Source organism: Cygnus atratus, chromosome 1 (genome assembly GCF_013377495.2).
Source record: "Cygnus atratus isolate AKBS03 ecotype Queensland, Australia chromosome 1, CAtr_DNAZoo_HiC_assembly, whole genome shotgun sequence".
In the NCBI taxonomy this organism is placed as follows: domain Eukaryota; kingdom Metazoa; phylum Chordata; class Aves; order Anseriformes; family Anatidae; genus Cygnus; species Cygnus atratus.
In genome coordinates, this window is record NC_066362.1 from 10574193 (window position 1) to 10597687 (window position 23495).

Here is a 23495-nt window from a genome sequence, read left to right on the forward strand (position 1 = left end):
ATGATAGGAAATGCAAATGTTACTTTCAAGGCAAGAATTTCTAACTGACCTGTATATAAAATATCAAACAAGGCAACACCTGAAATAATGACCTAACGACCTATCCAATTGGAAATTCCACTGTGTAATAGCTATTGCATGTTCAATTTTTAGACTGCCCCCCCTTTTTAAAAAAAAATTTCCTCCCATGCTTCAAAGGAAAAGAAAAAATGTCCTTTCATTTTCTTAAATGCTTGTTTTGATTATTAAACAAACAACAAAAAAATAGCATAACAAATACACCATTTTATTCAATTTGTAATTTTTTCCCATTTGTAATTTTTTACCTTTCAAAATATGTAATTAATTCTAATATAGTTAGCCAACGCACAATAGAACACTTTCAAATCATCTGGTAGATGTTTTCAAGACTAAATACAAGTTATTACAATGTTTACAACTAATTTGATAAACTTGGTGTCCTGGAGTATGTGTACAAACCTTATTTAAAGTGTACAGTTTCTAAACACGTATTCCTATGATGCGTGTATATATCTAGTAGTATGGTCTACCAGTGTGAGCGGATGGCAGTGCATCCTTTGGAGCTATGATTTATTTGCTTAACCTCCATGGAGAGGTGGGATAAAATACTCCATAGTTCTTATATATATACATATATATATATATATATATAAATTATTATTTATATTCTCTTTGAACAGGTTTCTAAACAGCTGTGAAGTTTTTTGTTTTATTGTTTATTTTATTTTATTTTAAATATTATTATTGTTATTTCTCTTGGAATACCATTCCAAAGTTAAACACTTTCCTGTGGTATTCTGTTGAAAGCTTAAGTGTCTAAATTCAGATTTCCTATTCCACTGAGAGGACCAGTTACCTAGGAGACAGTATTCAATCTGGAGTCACTATAATCTTTCCTGGCCTTTTGTTCATGCTGAACTTTACATGAGAGAAATAGCATGCACCTAGATTTGAAGGGCTGAGGCTTAATTTGCTACCAGAATAGTTTTTCAAATTGCTATATTTGAGAATTATGTAGGAAATGTTTATCTGAGTCAGTGTAAACATCTAATAAAAATACCTTCAAAGTAAAAAATAATAATAAAAACCCCTTCTTGGTCCAACATATAATGAAATAGGAGTGAAATTTTCCAACAGTAGCTGTGTGTAACATTCTATTTAATTAAACATAAGCTGGAAGGAATTTAATTTTGAAAAAAAATTAGTGATGTGCTGTCACCACTATTTTCATCAAAAATCCGTAACACAGCATCATATGAGCCTCTATGAAGAAAATCAACTTTATCCCAGCCAAAACCACGACAAAAACGTCATAAAAAAGGCAACATATATTTAGCAGAATTTCTGTAATATCCAATTAGTATGGCCACAGACAGAAACCTCTGTGTCCATTCAAGTATATAAAAAATAAGCACTTGCATGTATATTCTTCCTCTGTGCCTACTTTTAAATACCATAATGTTGGGCTGCAAATATATATTTCATTCATAAAAATAATTAGTCAGTGTTATCTTCAAAGAAATCAGTGAGTCAACTTCATTAAAAAGGATATGGAGCTGTAATACTTGCCATACGCTAGAAGACAATTAATGGTCTGCAGAGGCAGTCCCTTCTGTTCTCCCCAGTGTACGTGCAGCTGCCTCATCAGGGAACAGTAGCTGACACATTTTCTGATATAGTAAATAGCTCTCCAGCTTTTCAAATAAAGTTACACTCTGCCTTGTATGCAGTCCAGGGCCTATACATTTAATAAATCATCAGAAGTGCATTCCAGTTCTTTTTTATTGATTGCATTTGCAGAGGAAAATTGAATCCATTCCTTGTCAAGGCCCCTAAACCTCATGTCATAAAGAAGGAGAAAGGAAAAGATGGATGGAGTTCATTGGAATTAGCCAGGAAGAATGATGCTTTGTATTGTGTGATGATGAATTTTATTTCTTCATCCTGCCTATATCAAGTGAAAGGTAGCAGCTGAAGTACTTTGAAGAAGTAATCTTCAAAGACTTCTTTTAGCAGAATTGGAAATAAGCTTATTGAAGAGTTGTCTCAAAGTAGATTTTCTGTCAATTATCAGTCAAAAGCTCTTTCCTCTACAGAATGTTAACTCAAAAGGAAACATAAGTGTTCATAGGATATGCATCATCTCAATAGGTGTGGCTATAAAACCTCTAAATATTTTGTTTTAGTTAAATATGCTTTTTAGTAACAGAAAAAGAAGTGAAATTCTCACTTATATTCATGAGGCCAGTATAAACCCATGTCTTTCCAAATTAGGGTATTCTAACAAGTGGTGTGGTCTCTACTGTGAGCTAGTCAAAGTAGCACTGCATTGATTTTTACGTGCAAATTGAGAATCGTGATGTTTTAGTGGGAGCCATCTGAAGAATAGTTTTGTTGCTGTTTATGAGGCTTTTGCTTTCTTTTCTTTGGTTGACAAGTTTCAAATCCATTGCTGTAGGCTTAAACCAGAATTTAGAGATATTGTTTTGAAATTGCCTATTACCAGAGGTATTGCATTAAAAGAAGCAAGGTAACGGATTTACATCTTACCTTTTGAAATCCAGGGTGTGTTCTTTAGCAGAAGCAAAAAGGTAAAGTATGTTGTGGAAAAACACATAGAAAAATAAACTATTAAAGCTGAAATTCTCAGCACCCTTTTCCTTATTTGCTGTTCACTGGGTTAGTTAATGCAAATATGGGTGCATTCTGGATACAAATGTGCTAATGAAAAAACAAACAAACAAAAAACTGAATAAAGGGAACAAGTTTGAATTACAAATAGCAAATACTCCACGAATATTTTTTTCAATTATCATACAATTATCTATTTACATAACAGTCCCACCAAATAAACTCTGTGTTTCTTTCATACTATTAGTAGCCTTTTCCCGTATTTATTTCATTTTACTTGTTTGAATGTTCTCCTCTTGTTGCTCACGTTCAATCCACATTATTATTTTATTTCAAACTTGATGTGATTTTTTTTTTTCTACAGCTGCAAGTTCTTGGATTTTTTTAGGATGTGTTTTTCTCTGGGAGAAAATTGTCTAGAAGGAGGAGGGGGGAGGGAAAAGTGGGAAGTAAATAAGATTATTAAAATCGTGACTCTGATTGTGAGGCATCACTTCACCACCAGTATTACAAATAAGATCCAGAGAGCCATACTTCTTGCTTAATCTCCACAAATTTAATAAAGTGCTGAAATTATTTGTTCTAGTATATTCTATTTGGTACTTCAGTGCTTAGGTATTTTACTATTTGTAGATTGTCTTCTTAGTTTCTCCAGTTTTGTATATGCATGTATTTTAGAAATATATTTATATATAAATGAGTGTGTATATGCAGGTGTGATGTACTTAACACGTTCATATATATAAAACTTTGCAACATATGTTTGTATGATGCTAGATACTCTTTGCAATTATATTTGTAAATATATAGTAATATGGCTAATATATCTTAATATTGAATATAGTTCATTTGTTTGTAAGGTTGCTGTCTGAACGAAATCTTTTCTTTTTAAATATTGTATTCATTTTTGTACGTGAGGAGGCATAGCCACTGCCTGAGGAGAGCAATTATGAGAGTGAATAATTTAATATTATTTCTGATCAGATGTTTTACTGAATAGGGGTGTCAGTGGCCTGATCAGGGTGGTAAAGTGGCTGACAGATTTGAGGATAAAGGCTGCAGCAATTTTAAGTTAGAATCATAGAACAGAATCATTGAATTGTTTAGTCTGGAAAAGACCTTCAAGATCATCCGGTCCAACCATCCCCCTACCACCAATGTCACCCACTAAACCATGTCCCTAAGCACCACGTCCAGCCTTTCCTTGAACACTACCTGGGACGGTGACTCCACCACCTCCCTGGGCAACCCATTCCAATGCCTGACGACTATTTCTGAGAAGAAATGTCTCCTGTTTTCTAACCTAAACCTCCCCTGGTGCAATTTGAGGCCATTCCCTCTAATCCTATCGCTAGTTATCTGTGAGAAGAGGCCAACCCCCAGCTCCCCACAGCTTCCTTCAGGTAGTTGTAGAGAACAATAAGGTCTCCCCTGAGACTCCTCTTCTCCAGACTAAGCAACCCCAGTTCTTACAGCCGCTTCTGACAGGACCTGTGTTCCAGGCACTTCACCAGCTTCATAGCCCTTCTCTGGACATGATCCAGGGCCTCGATGTCCTTCCTGTAGTGAGGGGCCCAAAACTGAACACAGAACTTGAGGTGCGGCCTCACAAGAGCTGAGTACAGGGGGACAATCACCTCCCTGGTCCTGCTGGCTACACTATTCCTGATACAAGCCAGGATGCCGTTGGCCTTCTTGGCCACCTGGGCACACTGCTGGGTCATGTTCAGGTGAGCATCAATCAGCACCCCCAGATCCTTTTCCTCTGCACAGCTTTCGAGCCACTCTGCCCCAAACCTGTAGTGGTGTATGGGGTTGTTGTGACCAAAGTGCAGGACGCGGCACTTGGCCATGTTGAACCTCATCCATTGGCCTCTGCCCATCGACCCATCCTGTCCAGGTCTCTCTTCAGGGCCTTCCTACCCTCTGGAAGATCAACACTTCCCCCCAACTTGGTGTTGTCTCCAAACTTACTGAGGGCGCACGCCCTAAGTAAGTTAATGTTATTATGGGTCTGGGGAATCTGTGGAGGACACTGAAATCTAAATGCTTTGTCAGACAGAGATGAAATAAGAGTTATCATCTCTGATGTGCCTAAAGTAAGTGCCCTATGCTCCAATGCCCTGAATGCCGCTAGGAACCATTGGCATAGGCTTCCACTGGGCCAAGTACTCCGTAAATCAAATGAGAAAATTGTAACATGAAGAACACAAACATCAAGTGTGAAAGGAAATTCTTGTCTGAGTAAATAAATGGCAGAGCTTCTAATGACTTCATGGAGCTGCTTCTGGAAGTAAGATCTGAAACAAAGTCAAGCTTAGAAGGAATTTAGAAAGAGTGCATATAATGGTTAATTAGACAGTAGATCAAACTGGTTCTAAAACAGGTGATGGAACAGTAAACATTTTAAAATGAAAATGAACTTGTCGTGGTACTGCAGGGAATTATTCCTCTTTCTCAAATAAGCATATATTTTTATAATTACCTACTTTACAAAGAGACAGGTACACACTATAAAGTTTATTCTTTACAGGGAACGTCAAGGGTTGGACATTTAATTTGATATTTCTATAAGAAGCTGTACTTTGAAATAGTAATATTACTTTAAAAATCCTCTCAAAAACACATAAACCTTTCTGCAAAACACATGGTGTAGCAATTTCCTCCTTAACCTTTAAAAACAAGCCTATAAAATTTAATGTTACAATCTCATTTCCGTAGTACCTGTAACAACTTAATTTTCAAACTGTTTCAAACTGTCAACTTTTAACTTTTAACCTCTCCTTATTTTTATTGTTTCTATTTTCATGGTATTAAGGGGTTAGAATATAAACCTACGTATATAATTTTGTACTGTGATACCACTCATCTGTCTTAAATGTGAACTATTTTTCTTTCAACTTGACTTGCCCATTTGCAAGAGAACGTAAAGTTTCTTTCTTGTGTGCAATACCGTAGTGTAAGCAGGATCTAAATTACAGTCTTGCCTCTCTTAGGATTTATATCTACATCTTCAGTTGTTTTCAAATGTTTCTGTTTGTTAGGTTGGTTGGTTGGTTGGTTGGTTGTTTTTGTTTGTTTGTTTGCTTTATTTTCCTATCTAGTTCTCTTTACATTCTTGGCTTGCTAATCTAGGTGTTACTTAGATGCCATTAAGCATCACAGAGGAAGGAAATAGAGCCCCAGCTGAAAAAACACCATGCTCTTTCTAAAAAAAATGAATGTCAGCTATTGCCTAACATGAATAAAATATCTGGGGAAGAAAATAATGAGATATTTAGAGCTGATTAAATGATGGTGAAAGAGATTATTTATCTATATCACGTAATACCATTTTAGAGTGTCTCTCAGCATTTATCACAAAGGTGTACAACATTAATATATTAGAAATAGAAATGGAAATATATATATTTTTCATTAAAACAAACATCAGTACAGGACAACTTTGTGAATATAAATTTCTGTGTAACCGCTTAGTGTTTAGCTGATCATGCTTAAAAATGTGAATTTCCTTGTATTTTAAATTCATTGTGAAACTGACCCACCTTATAAATATTAATGTTCACACTGCTGATCATTCTGTAAATGATCACATCTATAAACATGAAGATCATGTTAGCATGCAGTAATGAGTGCATGTGGGTCCCACCTTAATATTTTAACTCAAATACTCATTGTTGTCTTTTTCCTGTAGAATCCCCCTGGGGCATCAATTTGGAAAGGGAAATCTTTGTTAGCTTTTCTAAAATACTCACCTAGTTTTGTTGACATCATTCTAGTCTTTCATATTGTACTGTGCTGTGATTAATAAAAACATCAACTTTATATGCCTGCATTTACATTTCTATAACTGGGAAGTGCATCTAGAGTAACATCTCAGAACCCAAGTATTTTTAGAAGATACTGATTGTATGAATAAATCAACAGTTACTGCATACAGATAATGCAATGGGAAGAAGAGAATGTGAGGAACTTAAAGAAAATTCCCAAGCAAGAGCAATGTGTTTCTTTACATATAAATTGTTGATTAGTTAAATGAAATGTGGTTACTTTCCATAACAGTTTAGTTTGCTTTTTGCAGTCACTGCAACTTGTGTTAAGATGTAACTTTGTAACTCCAAATACGTTTTATCTTTGACAGCAACAATCGTGTTAAATGAACTCAACTGGACTGCTGCGTTGGATGATGTGTTCAAGCGGAACAGGGAAGAAGACCCCACTTTACTATGGCAGGTCTTTGGTAGTGCAACTGGCCTCGCTAGGTATTACCCAGGTAACTGAACTCTCCTAAAGAACTGTACTATCTCACATACTGCCTTAAAGAAATATCTGAATTGTTTAGAAGAGATAAAAGGTAGCTAAAGATGACTTTATTACATAGGTGGGTTTTCTGTATATCAGAAATAACTCAATGACTGTGAACTTTTTCTGGCATAAAGCTAGTATGAGGGGGAGGAAACTGTGGATGAAATATGTAAGTAATTGTATTTTTCACAGGAAGAGGAACAGAAGATGGTGTCCTTTGAAAAACAGAACAGTTCAATTATGTTTTTCTTTTTTTTTTGTTTGTTTTTATATTGCTTTCTGTGTGATGTGTAAAGAATCTGTTAAACATTTGCCAATGAGATTTGTACCTGTCTTGTTTTTAAAAGTGCCTGACAATACAGATAATCCTATGGTTAAAGTCAGTGAAAGTACAACTGCACCATGCTTATGTCCTGCAGAGTCTATGATCTCTGACAGGTATGTTTTTACTTTTGGAGCTAAGGCCAATGAATACAACTTGGTTATTTCAACTAGCATCTGTTTCACCTGTCAAAGAATCCCATTAGTGGATAACAGAAATTAATATAAATAGGTGTATATTTTACCAAATTTATATAATCTGTAGCCTTAATTTGATATTTGATGTGTACTAGATCATGGAAAACCTTGTTTTATGGCAAGGCTTGCTGTGCTACTACTGTTCTTTTTAGATGCTGTTGCCAATGACAGAATACTGTGTCCATTACACGTAAGATAATTGTGTATAGTGTCTTAATTCTTTTGCCTACAACTGGTTAAGGAAGAACTTTGAGATCCTTTCTCTTCTGTTAAACAGGATTGTTGCTGCTTCTGAGAGTGAAGCTGTTACTGTATCATTAACACAACTGCTAGCATTGGCAGAGAAACTGCCTCAGGCTATTTTGCAGGAAGGAATATATCACAGCACTTGAATCCTGTTTGTTTTGCCAGGCTAGATACTGATGAAATAAATACAGTGAGACGTTGAAGAAAAGATAATATTGAAAATGCTAATTTCATATTTCTTTATTTCCAAGGGTTCTGTTTCAGTGCTTTTCAGATCTATTAGTAGTGTATTTATCACCAGTTATCATATAATGGTGTTTTCCAAGTGCTGAAAAAGAAATGTTTCTTAAATACATCTCTGTGGCAACCTCTGGGAAATTCATTTTCAAGTGCAAAATTATATTATGTATAGAAAAATATATTCTTATGTCTAGCTAACCTGTCCACTTCAGATTCTTCACAACACAGGAGACTCAGAATCTTTATATAATATTTCTTAGAGCGCCTCTATAAGATGGGACAAACTTGTTTTCCTTATTTTGCAGGTGGATGTGGTATTTGTATATACTCCATTAAATACAGATTTATATTAAGTATAAAACTCAGAACCTTGCACCTCCTGCTTAGTCCTTAGCCACATGCCTATGTATTTATTAGCTGTCTAGTCCTGGCAGAAGATAAATTCATAAATCCCTGGTAATTCCCTTATCCCTAAATTTTACACACACACAGAGTAATCTGGAGCAATCTGGCAGTCCGTAAATTGTACATGTGTTGTTCTGTGCATCTTCTTCCCATTTCCTTCCATTTATAGCTCAAATTGATAAGCTCTTTGTTTTTTATATTTTTAATCAGGTGCAAATGTGCCCATCTCTCTCTTTTTGTGAACTCAGTTTGCAGAGACCTATCTAACACACATAAATGTTCTGAAAAATGGAATCACGCTTCATATATTGGAAGGGATGCCTTTCAGATTCGATTTTTGAAAATTATATTACAAATCGTCAAACATTGCTTCATTATGTTGGCCTTAGGTAAGCCTTCTGCAAAGAGATGAGTTTCTCCATAGCAATGATATTTGTGAAAGAATTTGGAATTATCAAAAAACAAAATTAAAATGCATAGCTAAATCTGCTTATTATTAGCTGAGGTATATCTGTGCAGTCCTGTTTCTCCTAAAAACAGACAATCTTTGGTACCTCTAAGCTGTAGAGCAATTCCTCTATCACAGGTTTCTTGAGCTAATGTTTTTATCTGATAGTATCCCATTTCCTTGAGTAATGGGCTAGATGGCACCTCACTTCTGCCCTCAGTAGGCTCTGAGGCAGTCCTTGTCACCATAGTAAGCAGCAGCATTAAGGGATCATATTCATGGTTGGATAGTATGTGAAATACTTTATAAATACTATAAAAAATATTTTTTGTTGCATGTATCCTGTTGTTTCCTACCTGTATTCCATTGTTGGTACTATTATAGACTCCTCTAGCATCCCATACATGATCTTGTATAATTTTCAGCTGTGCTTTGTCTGACTCTTCAGAATATTTCTCTCTATCAAGGTGTCAAATCATTTTCCTTCTGTCTGTGACCTAAGCTGAGACACACAACATTTAGACCAATTCCTTTTTTCAGACCTTCTTCTTTATAATCAGTGGTATTAGGTTTAGATACAAGAGTAATTAGATACAGTAGAATAGGGTTCTCCATTTTATGTAAAATAGCTAACAGAAGCAGATCAAGGAAGTAATGGTACCAAAGTATTCACCTCCTCTAATATTATGATGTAATCGGTCCAAAGATTAGAAGAACGAGAAGAAAGGTAAGTATTACAAAGATTGTATAAAAACAGATATATGATGACATTTGCAATGATAGCAGAGCCAGTGCTGGGTGTAAAAGGAAACTAACTGTACAGCAACTTCCTGTCTTTACCTCACAAGATATGCCAACAGAAATATTAGAGACTACATAGAGGTAGACTTCTGTCTTTAGAGATTAATAGATTACTTGCTTCATTTTGTTTATTAACTTTTTCCCTAGGATATCCTCAGTACAGCTCTCATTCTTGAAAACCAAGACAGAAATTGTAGAGAAGAGCCACAGATTCAGGATATCTCTATGGGCCTCAAACTTAATTTTTCACCTCTGTCAGTCAGGCCTTTAGTCAGTTTAATGGAGTTTCCTCATACTAAGCTTCTCCTTCTTGAAATTATTTGACAAACTGTGTCTTGCCTTAAAAAAATTTAAAGAATAGTGAGGGTACTTAGTATCATTGTTTTCATTAGTTTCAGTGGCAACGTATTTGTGAAGAGAAATGCAGTAATCTGGCAGCATTTTAACATGATCATTGAAATTACTAATTCATTTCAATCCAAATGGAACTTGCAAAGACATAAAATTGGAGGCATCACAATACGGTATTTCCAAATCCAAAACTTCCATTTCTAGAATGCTTTAAAAAACAGATGAAATAAAGTAATCCCAGATGATAAGATATTGCATGCACTTGCATAAAATGGATTAAATTGATGAATATTTTGGAAGGATAAATCTCATTCAACAGATATGGACCTTCTAATACAGAATGTATTAGAACTTTTTAAAGAGTAAAGCTAAGTGAGAATATTCACAGAATCACAGAAAAGTTGAGGCTGTGAGGTTGGAAGGGGCTCTGGAGGTCATCTGTTCCAAGCCTCCTGCTCAAGCAAAGCAGGACATAATATACGCCTTTTTTTTTTTTTTTATAATTGATTTTTCTTCAGTGGCAGTAGCTCATGAAAAAAATTAACTTTTTTATCTTGAAACCATTCCCTGTGGGCTTGCACATGTAGAACTTCATTGACTTCATGTAGACAGGAAGGTCCGTTAATATAGATCAGACTGCAGATTTATTTATAATTAAGCACAGAGCTGTGGACAAGTCTGTTACACAAAAATAAATTAATTTAATTAAAGTAGTTTAATATGGTTTTACAGATATTAAATTCCTTAAATTTTCTCAGGCATCTATCCAGTTAATTTTATTGCTAAGTCTTAGAAAGCAGCTTTCCAAAAGAACAATTTACTATCAATTTTTTGGCAAGCTTCTTGGAGATGTAGGTGCAAACCAATCACTTCCTCTTTTAATCTTGAAATCCTTCTTAATGATAGAGCTAATGGGGATTATAATTGTTAATCAATGTTTCATTAAAATACTGCAGTGGGAAGCATATTATTTTCACTGCAGTAATTACTAATTTAGCAAATTTTAAAAAACACTACTATTAATCACTATCTCACCTCTCTCTGTTTATTTTGTTTTGTAAGACGAAGATCCTTAATAAAGGATGTATTTTGTTTTGGACTGCGGACAGCAGACATTTATTGGCAGCTAAATATGACATAAGAGGCTTTATAGTTATAGCAATAAATACACTTAAGAAAGTTTGACTGCAAAATGTAACTAGAATAAAAACACACTCTCAATTTTGATGAATGTTTAGTAATGAAAAACTGTTGTCAGTAATGCCAACTCAGCTCTCTCAGGGAAGTATAGTAAGTAGTATTTGCCACAGTGTAATACTGGAGAGGTTATTAATGAAATGAGTAGTCTCAGATTCCAGCTAGTGGGTTTTATTTAGCAATAACACTTCCATGACAATCTGTAAATAGATTCAGTATCCTTTAAGAAGAATTGTTGGATCTAGACTCATTGTGGCAGTATTTGGTCTGCAGTGCAGTGAAAAAGGCCACGTGCCATAGCTGGTCAAGATCAGATCAGAACAGTTGAGACAATTGGTAGCAAAAATAAAACTGAAAAAGAGGTACTGTTCTGTTACCAAATGTTCCAGATCTTCCCTCTTCCATCTTGAAATTTAACATGGGGGGCTATGGGACCTTAAATTTAAAACTTGCTCCCAAAACAGTACATCTGGCAACATCCACTGTCCTCAAATGCTGCATAGCTCTGTGACTTCTTTGTTTGTTTGTTTGTTTGTTTTTCAAAGAGGAGAAAGCAGCCTCCAGCCTGCAGCTCTGTGGCCTTTCTTTTATCACAAATCCCAGACATATATTTTTCATCCTTGTTTGACATTGCCCATGTTATAGAAGGAAGGAGGGAGAGGTAAGGAAATGGACAGAAGAGAGTTTTGTTTTTACTTTGCCCAGGTTCATATAACTACAGGAAAGCCAGTAGTAAAAACTGCTACAATATCAACTTCTTAAGTGAATGTTAGGAGCTTCATACTCATGAAGAAAAATAGTATTTCCTAAGGAGACCAACTCTTTTCCATACTTCCAGGTGAACTAGACATGCAGCAGCATTTTGAGATGTTGGTAGTCCTGTCGTTTGTGGAGATAGCACTCTATTTCCCTGAAAAGTATTGAATTCAAGTTGGGAAGTATTAGTAGAGTTCAAATCCCTAGCTAAATGAATAGATAATGAGATTGCAATTTTGACACTGAGTGTGCCAATTCTTAACGATATCTGAGCATGTCTTAATCGTGTATACAGATGTTTCTTAAGCTCACCTGCTCCCCCAGCTTTAAAGTTGTATCTGTACTGGTAAACAGACAAGTGAGAGTTTTATTTGTGTTCTTTCAGACAACCCCACAGCATGACTGAAGGAACAGCTCATGCTGACAGTCTCTTTGGATGGACGGCACCATGTTTTCTTTCATCTATAGTACTTAGTTCTTCTATCCTATTCTGGGGGGCTTTTTGTTCTGAAAACTCTCTAGATTTTCCTGTGCTATACTGCATACTAATTTTCATCCTCCAAACACCCTCTGATGGGCAACAACACAACCTTCAACTTGCTTCAGATATTTTAAACTTCTCCCTCCTCAAAATAATTTGTAAGGTGAAAAAGCAAATAGTTCTCACCTCTATTTTATTTATCACTATACACTAAATCCTTCATTCTCTATTAACTGCATGCCAAAACATCTTTATTTTTAAGCTGTTTTCACTTGTTTTTCTCAAGTTGATAGCCCATTACAGCTTATTTAAATGCTATACTACTTTAGTAAAACCTAGCTTTTCTATAACATTTCTTTTCATCTTTCTCAGGTCTCAAAGCATGGTCTAAAAGTACTAAAAATATCATTGTCCTCATTTTGCATATAAAAGAAATAGGCATAGAGAGATAACATGGCTTTCTCAGTGATTCTCTGAAGGTTAGGAAATCAAACCAGATATAGAAGCCAAGTTCTTTTTAGACTCAGTGTACTATTACATTCATCAACTCAGATTTAAACTCATAGCATTGTCTAAACATTGGCAGGTGTGTTAGTCATGTCATGATGTTTATATCACTGTTGGAGAGTACAGTGATCAGAACTGTACAGTTCTCTCCCTTTTTATCACAGATTAGCCTTGGTTTTAGTCTTACTTTGTTTATCTATCTAATTAGTATGATATGTTAAGAACTTTAATTAGGTAGAGAAAAGTCTGTTTACATTGCTCATGCCAGTGTTTTACTACGATATTTTGATTTTCCAGTTGATTTTCCAGAAAAAAGTATTTTTGCTCCTAAAGTCTTAAAATTCTTGGATTAAATATATGGATAGAGGAGAGCTAGCATTGTCTTTTCCTCTTAATAAAAAATAAAATAAATCTCCAGATGTTAACGAAGCAGGTCTCACTGCTGCTGAAGCTTTCCCTTCTTAGACAAATTAATAATGCAACAGGTTTGAAAATCAATTTCTAATAAAATAAAGTGGTATCTCTCCAAATGAAGGACTTGCTGTGCACAGCTGCTCTTGTGTTAACCATTAATGGCAAGCAATAGTGTTGCAGCTATGATATTGAACTCTCCAAAGAAAGTCATTACTGAAGCAGATACTAAGAGACTAGAAAGCCTAAAAAATCCATACAAAATGAATCAAAAGGCCTTGAAAAACTAAGAACTTCACTTTTTTTTTTTTCAAAAGGCTTCATATTTTATAGCTGACAGTTCCTGTTAACAATTCAACATTTAAAGAAGCCTTCAGAGTTTTTCAGACTTTTTAAAAAACAAACAAACAAACAAAACCCCACCACCACCAAAAAAAAAAAAAAAAAAAAAACCAGCTTCCCCAGTAATGCAGCTTATAAATAATCAATTAGCACATTTAGTGTGTAGGTTGGATAATTCTGCTTTTTGCACTGTAAAAAGCATCTTTGAGCATTATTCGCTTCCTTTTTTCTTGACATCTAGGAGGAGAAGACATGGGCTGGCATAATTTTGTTCTAGCTGTACTCTTGATATGGAAAATCTTGCAAGATGGTTATTTTTCAAAACTGAAGTGCTGAATATTGTGGTTGTGTGAGCAAATCCACCCAGTTACAGGCTAATGTGTTATTTCTGGGGAATTAATCAACACTGAAGCCAGCGGTCCACCATAACTTCATGCTGAAGTTCATGCCATCTCTGTTTTTATAATACAAATTGAAATCTCCAGAATTTGCCCTAGAAAAATGCTATCTTGGTGCTTCTGTAAATCTTCTCAAGCTTTAAGGACGCTTCAGCTCCCTTTGGGTGAGTAATACATTTATGGAGGATGAAATTCAGTCTATACATTCAAAGGCAGAAATAATTGCCTGCAAACTGAGATAACACAGATACCTGAGGAGCTAATTTTAAGTTGCAGACTGAAGTACTCATGTTTCATAGGTTCAGGTCACTTTATTGTTTTTTTTGTTTATTTGTTTGTTTTTGGCATCTTGGGATGGATAAAACCATGGATTTGGTTACATATGGCCTGTTCCCATGTAAAACTCACTGCTGGACTGATTGGGAATGAAACACAGCCGAGTATTGTTCATAAACATATGGTCAATACATTCTGAAAAACCTCTGTGAGATGATTATTCTCTTTTTTTCTGTATGGTGATGATACTATAAAAGTTGCAGAGGATATTGCACAGAGCTTTCTTTGTTAGGTAGGTTTTACCTGAAAACAATTTTAGCTCTTGGCAATTTTAAGTCAGTGTCTGAATAAAATAGTTAAGAAGTAAGTAACCGTATTCAGTCTTGTCTGAACATCTTCTGTTCTAGTGTGGAATTGGTGAGGAAGGATCTGTTTTTGGGGGGAATAGTACTAATCAGTTATTCTTTCAAGTCATCATTCTGACAGAAGTATCTTGAGTCGTAAGTATACTGGTGCAAAGCACTTTACTATGATTAATGTTAGGGATTATTAAACTTATGGCTACATTTTACTTTTAGCTACCATGTTGCATAACTTTTCACATTTTACTGAAAAATAACAGAGTAATTCTGCAAAGGTGCTGCTGCCACACCAAAATTCACATGACATTTTTCTGAGTAGTAAGCTAAGGAATACCACATTTCGCAGCCAGTGTGGGCTATCACCTACCTGAATGCACTTTTGTTCACATGAACTCACTAAAAGATGAGAGGGAATATGAAATGAAGCTAAGAGCTGTAGGTTGCACAGCAAACTTTGTTCCATCATTGGAAGTCTTCACTGAATCTGGCACAGGGAACTGAGTGGTCTGTATTCATGGATGTTTTGAATATCCATATGAATGTTTTCCTGAGAGACAGCTTTGTAAAATTCACCTTTAACAAATACTTGTTTGCCTAACCCAGTAAAAGCTGTATTAACGTTTACTACCTAGTACCCTCTGAGGTGGAAAGGAAAATAAAGTTTGAATCAGAATAATATAATGCTGTCTGGGATTTGATAATTGGCATTTGTTACCTGTCTTACTATCAATTTTTAGCTTTTCCCCAAATATGTTACAGGGATGTAAAGCTGTTAATAATTCATCTGTGCCTCTTGCTTCTTGTGCATGCATAGCTAAACAGTAGAACAGGGCGGATGTAACTGAGGTCTCATTCATTAGGACTTTAGAGAAAGTCCATGACACTCTCCCGTGCCTCTTTGTTTTCCCCACACATGCCATAATCATCAAATGAGTTAGAAATGGGCAGATGCAGTCAGGATCTCCCTTGAGCAATACTTTCATTTAGGCTTCACCCCAGGACAACTTCTGTACTGCATGAATTGGTTTTGTATATAATCAACAAAACTTAGGATTTCCACTATGTGTGCGGAAATAACAGAAAAACATGCCTTACTCATGCTTGAAATATAGCCAGACCTACAACATCCATAATGCAAACAGCAGAAATAGGCAGGATATCAAATCCAATCAATAATTTATAAAATATCAAATTAACCATATGCCAAACAAGAAAATCATCAAAGGATGAATAAAGACTAATGTATGCACCAGAGAATTGGGTAGTGTTGACGTAGTTCAAAAATATTACTATGCAACAATGAAGTACACCAAAGGTGATCTCTTCAAGATGTTCTGTGAACCAGATTCCAAGGCATCTGTTTAAAATGCACGTTTTAAACAATGGGCTATATAGATCAACATGTAAATCTGAAGATCACCGATCTTAATTTTTTTTTGGAAAATGTCTAATAATCTTTTTGTGTATTTCATGTTTGCTTTCACTTTTATACATGAGGCTTTAGACAGTAAGACCCAAGCCAGTTTCCCCAAATGGTTTTGTAGGGTGTTCTGTACATGGACCAAGGCAATGCGTGTTTGTTTTTTTTTAATTTATTTTTATTTTTTGAGTTTTCAACATCCCTTCTAATTATTTTTGATATAATTATAAATCCATAATTACTTATTTTTTGCATAGAGAGACTTTATCATCTCTAAAAATTGATAAAAAATGAAATTGATGTAAATTAAAAATAGATTGTGGGAGATCAAGTGTCTTAAGGGGATTTCAGTTTCCTAGTAATAGCAATTTCAATAAAATCCTTAAATACTCAGAACATCACCAAAACCAGTGAATAGATGTGAGCCCATTCAAGCCATCTAAAATTAAAAGTGTTAATCCAGAGAGAGGTTAAAATGAATGAATAATTTAGTTGTGTTAATTCTTGAGGTTGAAGTGGGATTTCAGCACTTCCTTGGTGTGAATGAAATTTTAGACACTAAGAGCCGAGTCCTTATTTATGTTTAGCCATGCAGAGACTTACTACTGGATTGCATTTGTAGAAAACATCATAAAAATTAGTAGAGCTGCTTTCCCTGGTAAACGTTATATTTCCTAATTTGTGTTTGCACGATGCAGTAACCACTAATTATGTGATGAAAAATTATGCAGCCACAGAATAAATCCAGTAAATTTCCCTCAAATGGAAACTTAAACTTGTAGGTACTTGTTAAATTTATCTCAAAAGAAGGTAACATATTAAGTGGGGAAAAAATATTGATACGTGGCACAGGAAAAGCTGTTTCAATGGCATAGTAAGAAATAATGCTTTTAAAGACCTTCTCTAAACCTCTGGAAAACTGTTGACTGTCTTTCCAAGACTGTTCAGACTGAAAGAGCCAAGCAAATTAAAAAGAAGCAGCAAAATTTAGCTATTGTGTTCGTCACTCATTCTGTCATCCCGAATGAAAAACTGTAAATGTGATCACTCACAGGAATCTCCAGAAGGAATGGCAGTCTGGGTGAATGTCTGCCCTGCCATTGAGCTATTCAACATACTAATATAGATAGAGCCAGAAAGGGTCAGTTTGAACTTTGTGGCAATCCAGAAAGCTACCGAAAAACAAGGTAGAACAAGACTTAGTAGAGTCTTGAGACTTCATTTTACTCTGTCTCAAGCAGAAGTTTTGAGTGTTCTCTCCAAAGAGGAAGGGAAGGGAAGGGAAAATAATAATATTGTTATAAAGACATTTTACTACTTTTAGAAATAAAAGAAAAAATTTCAGGCATGACAAGTTTTGTTGCTTGGTGGTTCTTTGCAAGTTCAAGTTTGCCACTTTGTTTTTCTGAAAGATTTGTCACGTTATAATTGGTCTAAAGAGCCTGATTACGGAGCATATTCTGTCAAGGCAATTGGTGTCAACCTCAAGGAAATTATGTGCTCACATGTCAGGTGTTATTATGTCAGCATACTTTTGTAGCTTTCAGATTTTGCAGAAAAATGTAACTGGATTATTTCTCATATTGTCTTCTGTTACACAGATGAAATGCAGTCAAATTCTAGTTCAAAATTTGGAAAAGTTTGATTATAGCTCAAAATAGTATGTGTAAGTTTTTATCTACAAAGCCAATCTTTTACTCCATGAGCCTTTGAATATCTATGCCAACATCCATTGTTAAAGCAGAATATGTTGATTTTTAGAAGCACTCTCCTTCAGCTCCTGCATCCAAATTCTCATTGAATTTATTTGCTCTGGAGAATGCAGTAAGGAGTAAGACTTACCCTTTATATTTATATATATATATAAAAGTTTCATATATATGTATATATATATATATATATATAACTTTCAATTCACTTGTTAGTAGAGATTGTTAAAAGTTATTGCCACACTAACAGTGTAAATTGTATTTTATCTGTTGTTTTGAATAATTCCAGATGGATGCATTCAAATAATTCTCTATTCAAAAAGACTGTCCTAGATATGGGTTGATTAAGAAGGCCAGATTTGATAGAGCATAGCCTTTTATTGCATGTTTGTTGAAAGCCTAAAAATTTGGCCAAAGATATAGCTGTGTTGGTCAGTATCTTGATTTACATTTCTTATTTTACCTAAAGTAGTCGTAATACAATGTAAAATGAATACAGTGAATTTAAATTGTATATACCTACGTAATGATACCTAAGTTACTAAAAAAATCGATATATACCAGTCCTGAAAATTCTATTCTCTCATTTCTGGAAATGTCATAGACCTTTCTCCCTTCAGATTGCACAGGACCTGACAGGTGGTCTTGTGTTAATTCATACACAATACTGGTGTAAAGTGCAAGGTTCTTCTGGTGCACAAAAGGGGTTATTATACTGGTAAATGCCTTGTGGGTTATGCTCTTTTTAAATGTTCTGGGAACTGATTTGCCAACTAAAGTCATGGTCAATTCATGGTCACTTAATGAAGGGTTCATTTAGTAAAATCAAAAATAAGGCAGCTACTCTAAGCTGGTGTCTTTTTTTATATTCATGGATGGAGATATCATACTTCTTCCCATTTGTCTTATATAGGTGCTTTTATTTATTTATTTATTTATTTATTTATTTTAACAAAGCATCCTAGAACTGCCTATAGCTCCCTTTATTTCCTAGACAGAAAGATGATTAACATCATGAAACAGCTTTCCCAATGTTGATGGCATACAGTGAGAAAGCAAATTGCAAAACATTTCATTTAATGTAACTTTTCACTTTTTTTTGTTTGTTTGTTAAGTCGTTAAATGGTTTTGAAAGGCTCATTTTCTTTTTCAGTAAGAAAAAGATGCCTACCCTGCTGAAAATTATGATAAAGCTTAGATTAAATGCTTACAAAACATTATTAATCTTAGCATTTTCTTTACAGACGTGGATATTTCCATCTCACTTTATTTTCAGAAAAGATGTTACATTCATATTACTTTTCTAAATTGCCTATTTAGGTAGAGCTCTTTTGAGCCAATGGGTAATTTTTTAGCTACATAACTGAGAGCATAGATGAGCACAGTATTATTACATCCAAAATTAATTAAGTAATAAGTGGTTTTGAAATAAAGTACTTTCTTGTCCAAAAATAATTATTTCATATTCTAAAATGCTTTAGTTGAAATTCTGGTTCCATTGAAGTCGGTGGTCAATTATAGTCAGTAACTATTTCTTCAACACAATTTGGCCCTTTAAAACCTTTATCTACACATATTTTTACTACATTATATTATATGCTTGTATATATAGTGGTATATGTATATAGTTCAAAAACACGTTGCAAAAATATGGATTTTTTTATCAATATTGAATGTTTGTTTATAAAGTCTGTGATGTTTATTCATTATATTTTAAGTGTTTAAAAATACTTAAGATAAATTTACTTTATACAACAATTTCTTTCCTAGCTTCCCCATGGGTAGATAAAAGTCGAACTCCAAACAAAATAGATCTGTATGATGTTCGCAGAAGACCATGGTAAGCTTTCCTTAAAGGACTGATGTATATAAATCTCTTGCTTCCTAGTTATGACTTCAAAGACAAAATTTTTAGATTATGAATATGTAATATTCCTTACTTTTAGATACTACTGTTTTCTTCATATAAACTCAGTTAATTCTTCTGAACAGCCAATGTTCAAATTATACTACTTGTTATGCAGCATCCACTGTACTATGTCATACTGTTGCCTTACACGAACCATTTTATAGGTAGATAACTGTCTAATAAGTGTTCATATAAAATGTGGATTTTGTGCCAAAATCAGATGTAATTCAGATTATCAGACTGAGCCACTTTTTCCAGACTTTCTGCAAATGCTTACAAATATTTCTCGGTGGTTTAGACTAGCTAAGGAATCCCTAGACAAGTAAAAGACAGAGAACAGTGGGATTGTTTCTCATGATATTTTTCTTTAAGCCTCTCAAGGCGTAATGCATACTGATAATTGGATCAGTACTAGTTGAATATACTCTCTCAAAGGACAAAGTATTTTTTCCCTAAACCTGACTGATGCAATAATTAATCTGTCATCAAGACCTTTAGCTCTGAAATAGTGTACACGCTTTTCAGTTATCAACATATGAAAATAGTGAATTTTAATAAGTATAGTCTATTTTCAGGCTTTGCAATTGCAGTTTGGTTTACTTAGAAGGAGACACAGCAAGAGAGAAAATGATGTCACATGGTTTTCTACTAGTTACAATAAGACGATTTTTTTGTTGTTGTTCAGATGGATAAATTTAAAGATTGCAGAGTGTTGAAAACACACAGCAAATGTGTTTTCAAACATGAGTCATTCATATTCTCTGTTTATTTCAGGTATATCCAAGGAGCTGCATCTCCCAAAGATATGCTTATTTTAGTTGATGCGTAAGTGTTTAATGTTTGAATGTTGACATTAGAGAGATAAAAGTTCTTAGATATATTGAACAAATCTCCATATGCTGAAAAAGGAAGAGATGATTAAGAAGTCCTTATATGGAGGGATCAAAAACTGGTTTTCAACAAAATAAACACACAGGAAAATATATTTCCAAAAAGCCCAAACCAAACCTTCAAGTTATTTGAACTATGTAGAAGGAAGTGTTTTTGTATTCCTTTAATATTATTCTGCTTTCAGTTTCTTAATAATTAATAATTAGATGAAAATTTCTCCTGTGCATGCTAAGATTTGCTGTAAAACACAAAAGCAGAAACAAATTACTAGAAACAGAAAAGTGGATTTAATCATAATTTCATGAGCTTGAAGGATGAGAATTTGTGCAGACTTCAAGTTTTACTGTACATATTTAAAGCTCAGTTTCTATAAATCATTAATTTGCAAGCAATTTAAATTATTTTCATAGATAAATTTCCCTTTGAAAGAAATGCAAAATAAAATGAAAAGAAATATTTTGTGTGTGTGTTGCATTTTTCCAGTATAGCCCTATTCATTTGTCCTTATTGACAGGTTATTCAGTAAGGACACAAAAGAATAATGCTATTGCAGAATATGAGAAATTTGCAGCTACCTTTTCTGATTTCATATATAAAAATCATCCCATGTTTGGTGTTTATACTGAGATATTTATTCAATGCAGTGTAGAAATTGAGCAAAGAAATTGATAACAAAAAACCTCTCCCTTTGCCTTGGCAAGGCTTCTTTTGTTTAGACTAATGTCAAAGGACTGAAGGGAGCACTGAACTTGATGTGTCAAACAGATTGCTTTATACGGATAGAAATGTTCAGAGAGAATTTGCATTTAATGATTTTAAATGTGGTGAAGTGCTTTCAGTTCAGGAGTGAGGCTTATCAACATTTTTTATTTCTGCACTTCAATTTAGGTTTTACCTTGAATCAAAAAAGCTGCCATTTGGGTATCTGAAAATTTCAAGCTGTAAATCTGTGTGTAGGAGTATGAAATGTTCAGATAATGCATCGGTTGTATGTGGTTAATTGGCTCAGATTTGCTGAAAAGAAAATGAGCAAATGATGTATCATTATGACTTAATCATAGCCACAGGATTCTGGCTTGGAATGCCAGTTTTGGACTTCTTTTTTTTTTTTTTTTTTTTTTTTTTTAATTGTATAATGCTATAACATTAATGGTGTGTTGGAGAATTCAGGAGAATAATTGAAAATTCAAGTGTGAAAGTTGCTGAGAATGCTGTTTGGTGCTCTGTATTTTCTTCGCATATTTAAAATTATTTTCTTAAAGTGATCTTTTCTCTTATCCTGTGGATTTCTGTTAGGAGTGGAAGTGTCAGTGGATTGACATTGAAGCTGATCCGCACCTCGGTCATTGAGATGTTAGAGACGTTGTCTGACGATGACTTTGTGAATGTAGTTTCAGTGAGTATCTGTTTCTTCAACAAAATTTGCATTGTCAACAAAGCTGTAAGCAACCTGTCTTCAATGCCAGTTTTGAGAACCTGCTAAGAGACTTAAGAAAAAAATATTACAAAATAACACATTTGGCTAACTATTTTCTTGTAAAGTATAATGGGAGCCATAGAAGTCATAGATTCATCAATATGTATACATTTGAATGAAGGGCTAATGAAGCTGCAGCAGAAAAGGAAGCAGTTAAAGCAAAAGTAATCTAAACAAACTTCTGTGTGGCCGAATTGTCCTTTCTGATATATAATTCTGGTCTGTTTAATAGATCTACTCGATTGGTACATGCAAATCCTCTTGAAATAGTTGGTGGTCTCCTGCTATTATGTTGTTTTTCAAGAGTCTGTTTTTGTAGATACAATGCTGCAGAGGAGGTAGGGGGGAGTTCTTTCTTCCGGGCTGCTGGCAGTTGAGATGCCTGTTTTAACTGATGCAGAGATGTACAGTTTGTACATCCAACCTGCCAAAGAGGTATTCCTGAGAAGTTCTACAGTTAGTAATTTTATGGTAGCAAAGCAATTTTTCTCATAATACAGTGTCATGGTTTTGGCTGGGATAGAGTCAGTTTTTTTCACAGAAGCTCATGCAATGCTGCATTTTCGATTTTTGATGAAAATAGTGGTGATAACACACCAATGTTTTAGTCATTGCTGAGCAGAACTTACACAGAGCCAATGATTTTCTGCTTCTCGTGCTGTTCTGCCAGCAAGGAGGCTAGGGGAGCACAAGGAGCTGGGAGGGGACACAGTCAGGACAGCTGACCCCACTGGCCAAAGCGATATTCCACACCATATGGCATCACGATCACCAATAAAAGCTGGGGTAAAGAAGGAGGAAGAGGAGGATGTTCAGAGTGATGGAGTTTGTCTTCCCAAGAAACCATTACGTGTGATGAGTCCTGCTTTCCTGAAAGTGACTGAACACTTGCCTGCCGATAGGGAGTAGTGAATGAATTCCTGGTTTGCTTTGCTTGCATGCACGGCTTTGGCTTATCTAGTGACCTGTCTTTATCTCAACCTGTGAGTTTTCACAGTTTTACCTTTCCAATTCTCCCTCACATCCCACATGGGAAGAGTGAGTGAGTGGCTGGGTGGTACTCAGCTGCCTGCCAGGGCTAAACCACAACAATATAATAGAGGGGGGGATACATGTAGGGACTTAAGAATATACAAAATTTGTTCACAGAGACAGCATACATGATATGAAGGTCAGAGGACTGGTGCAAGGAAGGTAGGATTGTAAGGATTATCAAATGAAGAAGATGCTGGCATTTTCGGGGCTGGTTTTTCAGCAGCTAAGATCTTTCAGAACATAATCTGAAACTTCAGTGCTATGTGTGGTTACTACACTTGACTACTAGCCTTAAAACTTCAGTTTCTCTAAAAAAGATTTTTTAAATAGTTCTTTAATTAATTAATTTATTTATTG

The 23495-nt window shown here is 34.8% G+C and overlaps 1 protein-coding gene across 1 annotated transcript in view; it reads left to right on the forward strand.

Moving 5' to 3' along the window:
- The window catches only part of CACNA2D1 (calcium voltage-gated channel auxiliary subunit alpha2delta 1), a 404847-nt gene that overhangs the window by 281464 nt on the left and 99888 nt on the right, over positions 1 to 23495 (forward strand). Inside the window, exons 7-10 of the mRNA XM_035549547.2 lie at positions 6794 to 6925; positions 19597 to 19666; positions 20510 to 20560; positions 21923 to 22022. Coding sequence (XP_035405440.1) covers positions 6794 to 6925; positions 19597 to 19666; positions 20510 to 20560; positions 21923 to 22022 — 353 coding nt within the window. The remainder of the gene's footprint in view (positions 1 to 6793; positions 6926 to 19596; positions 19667 to 20509; positions 20561 to 21922; positions 22023 to 23495) is intronic.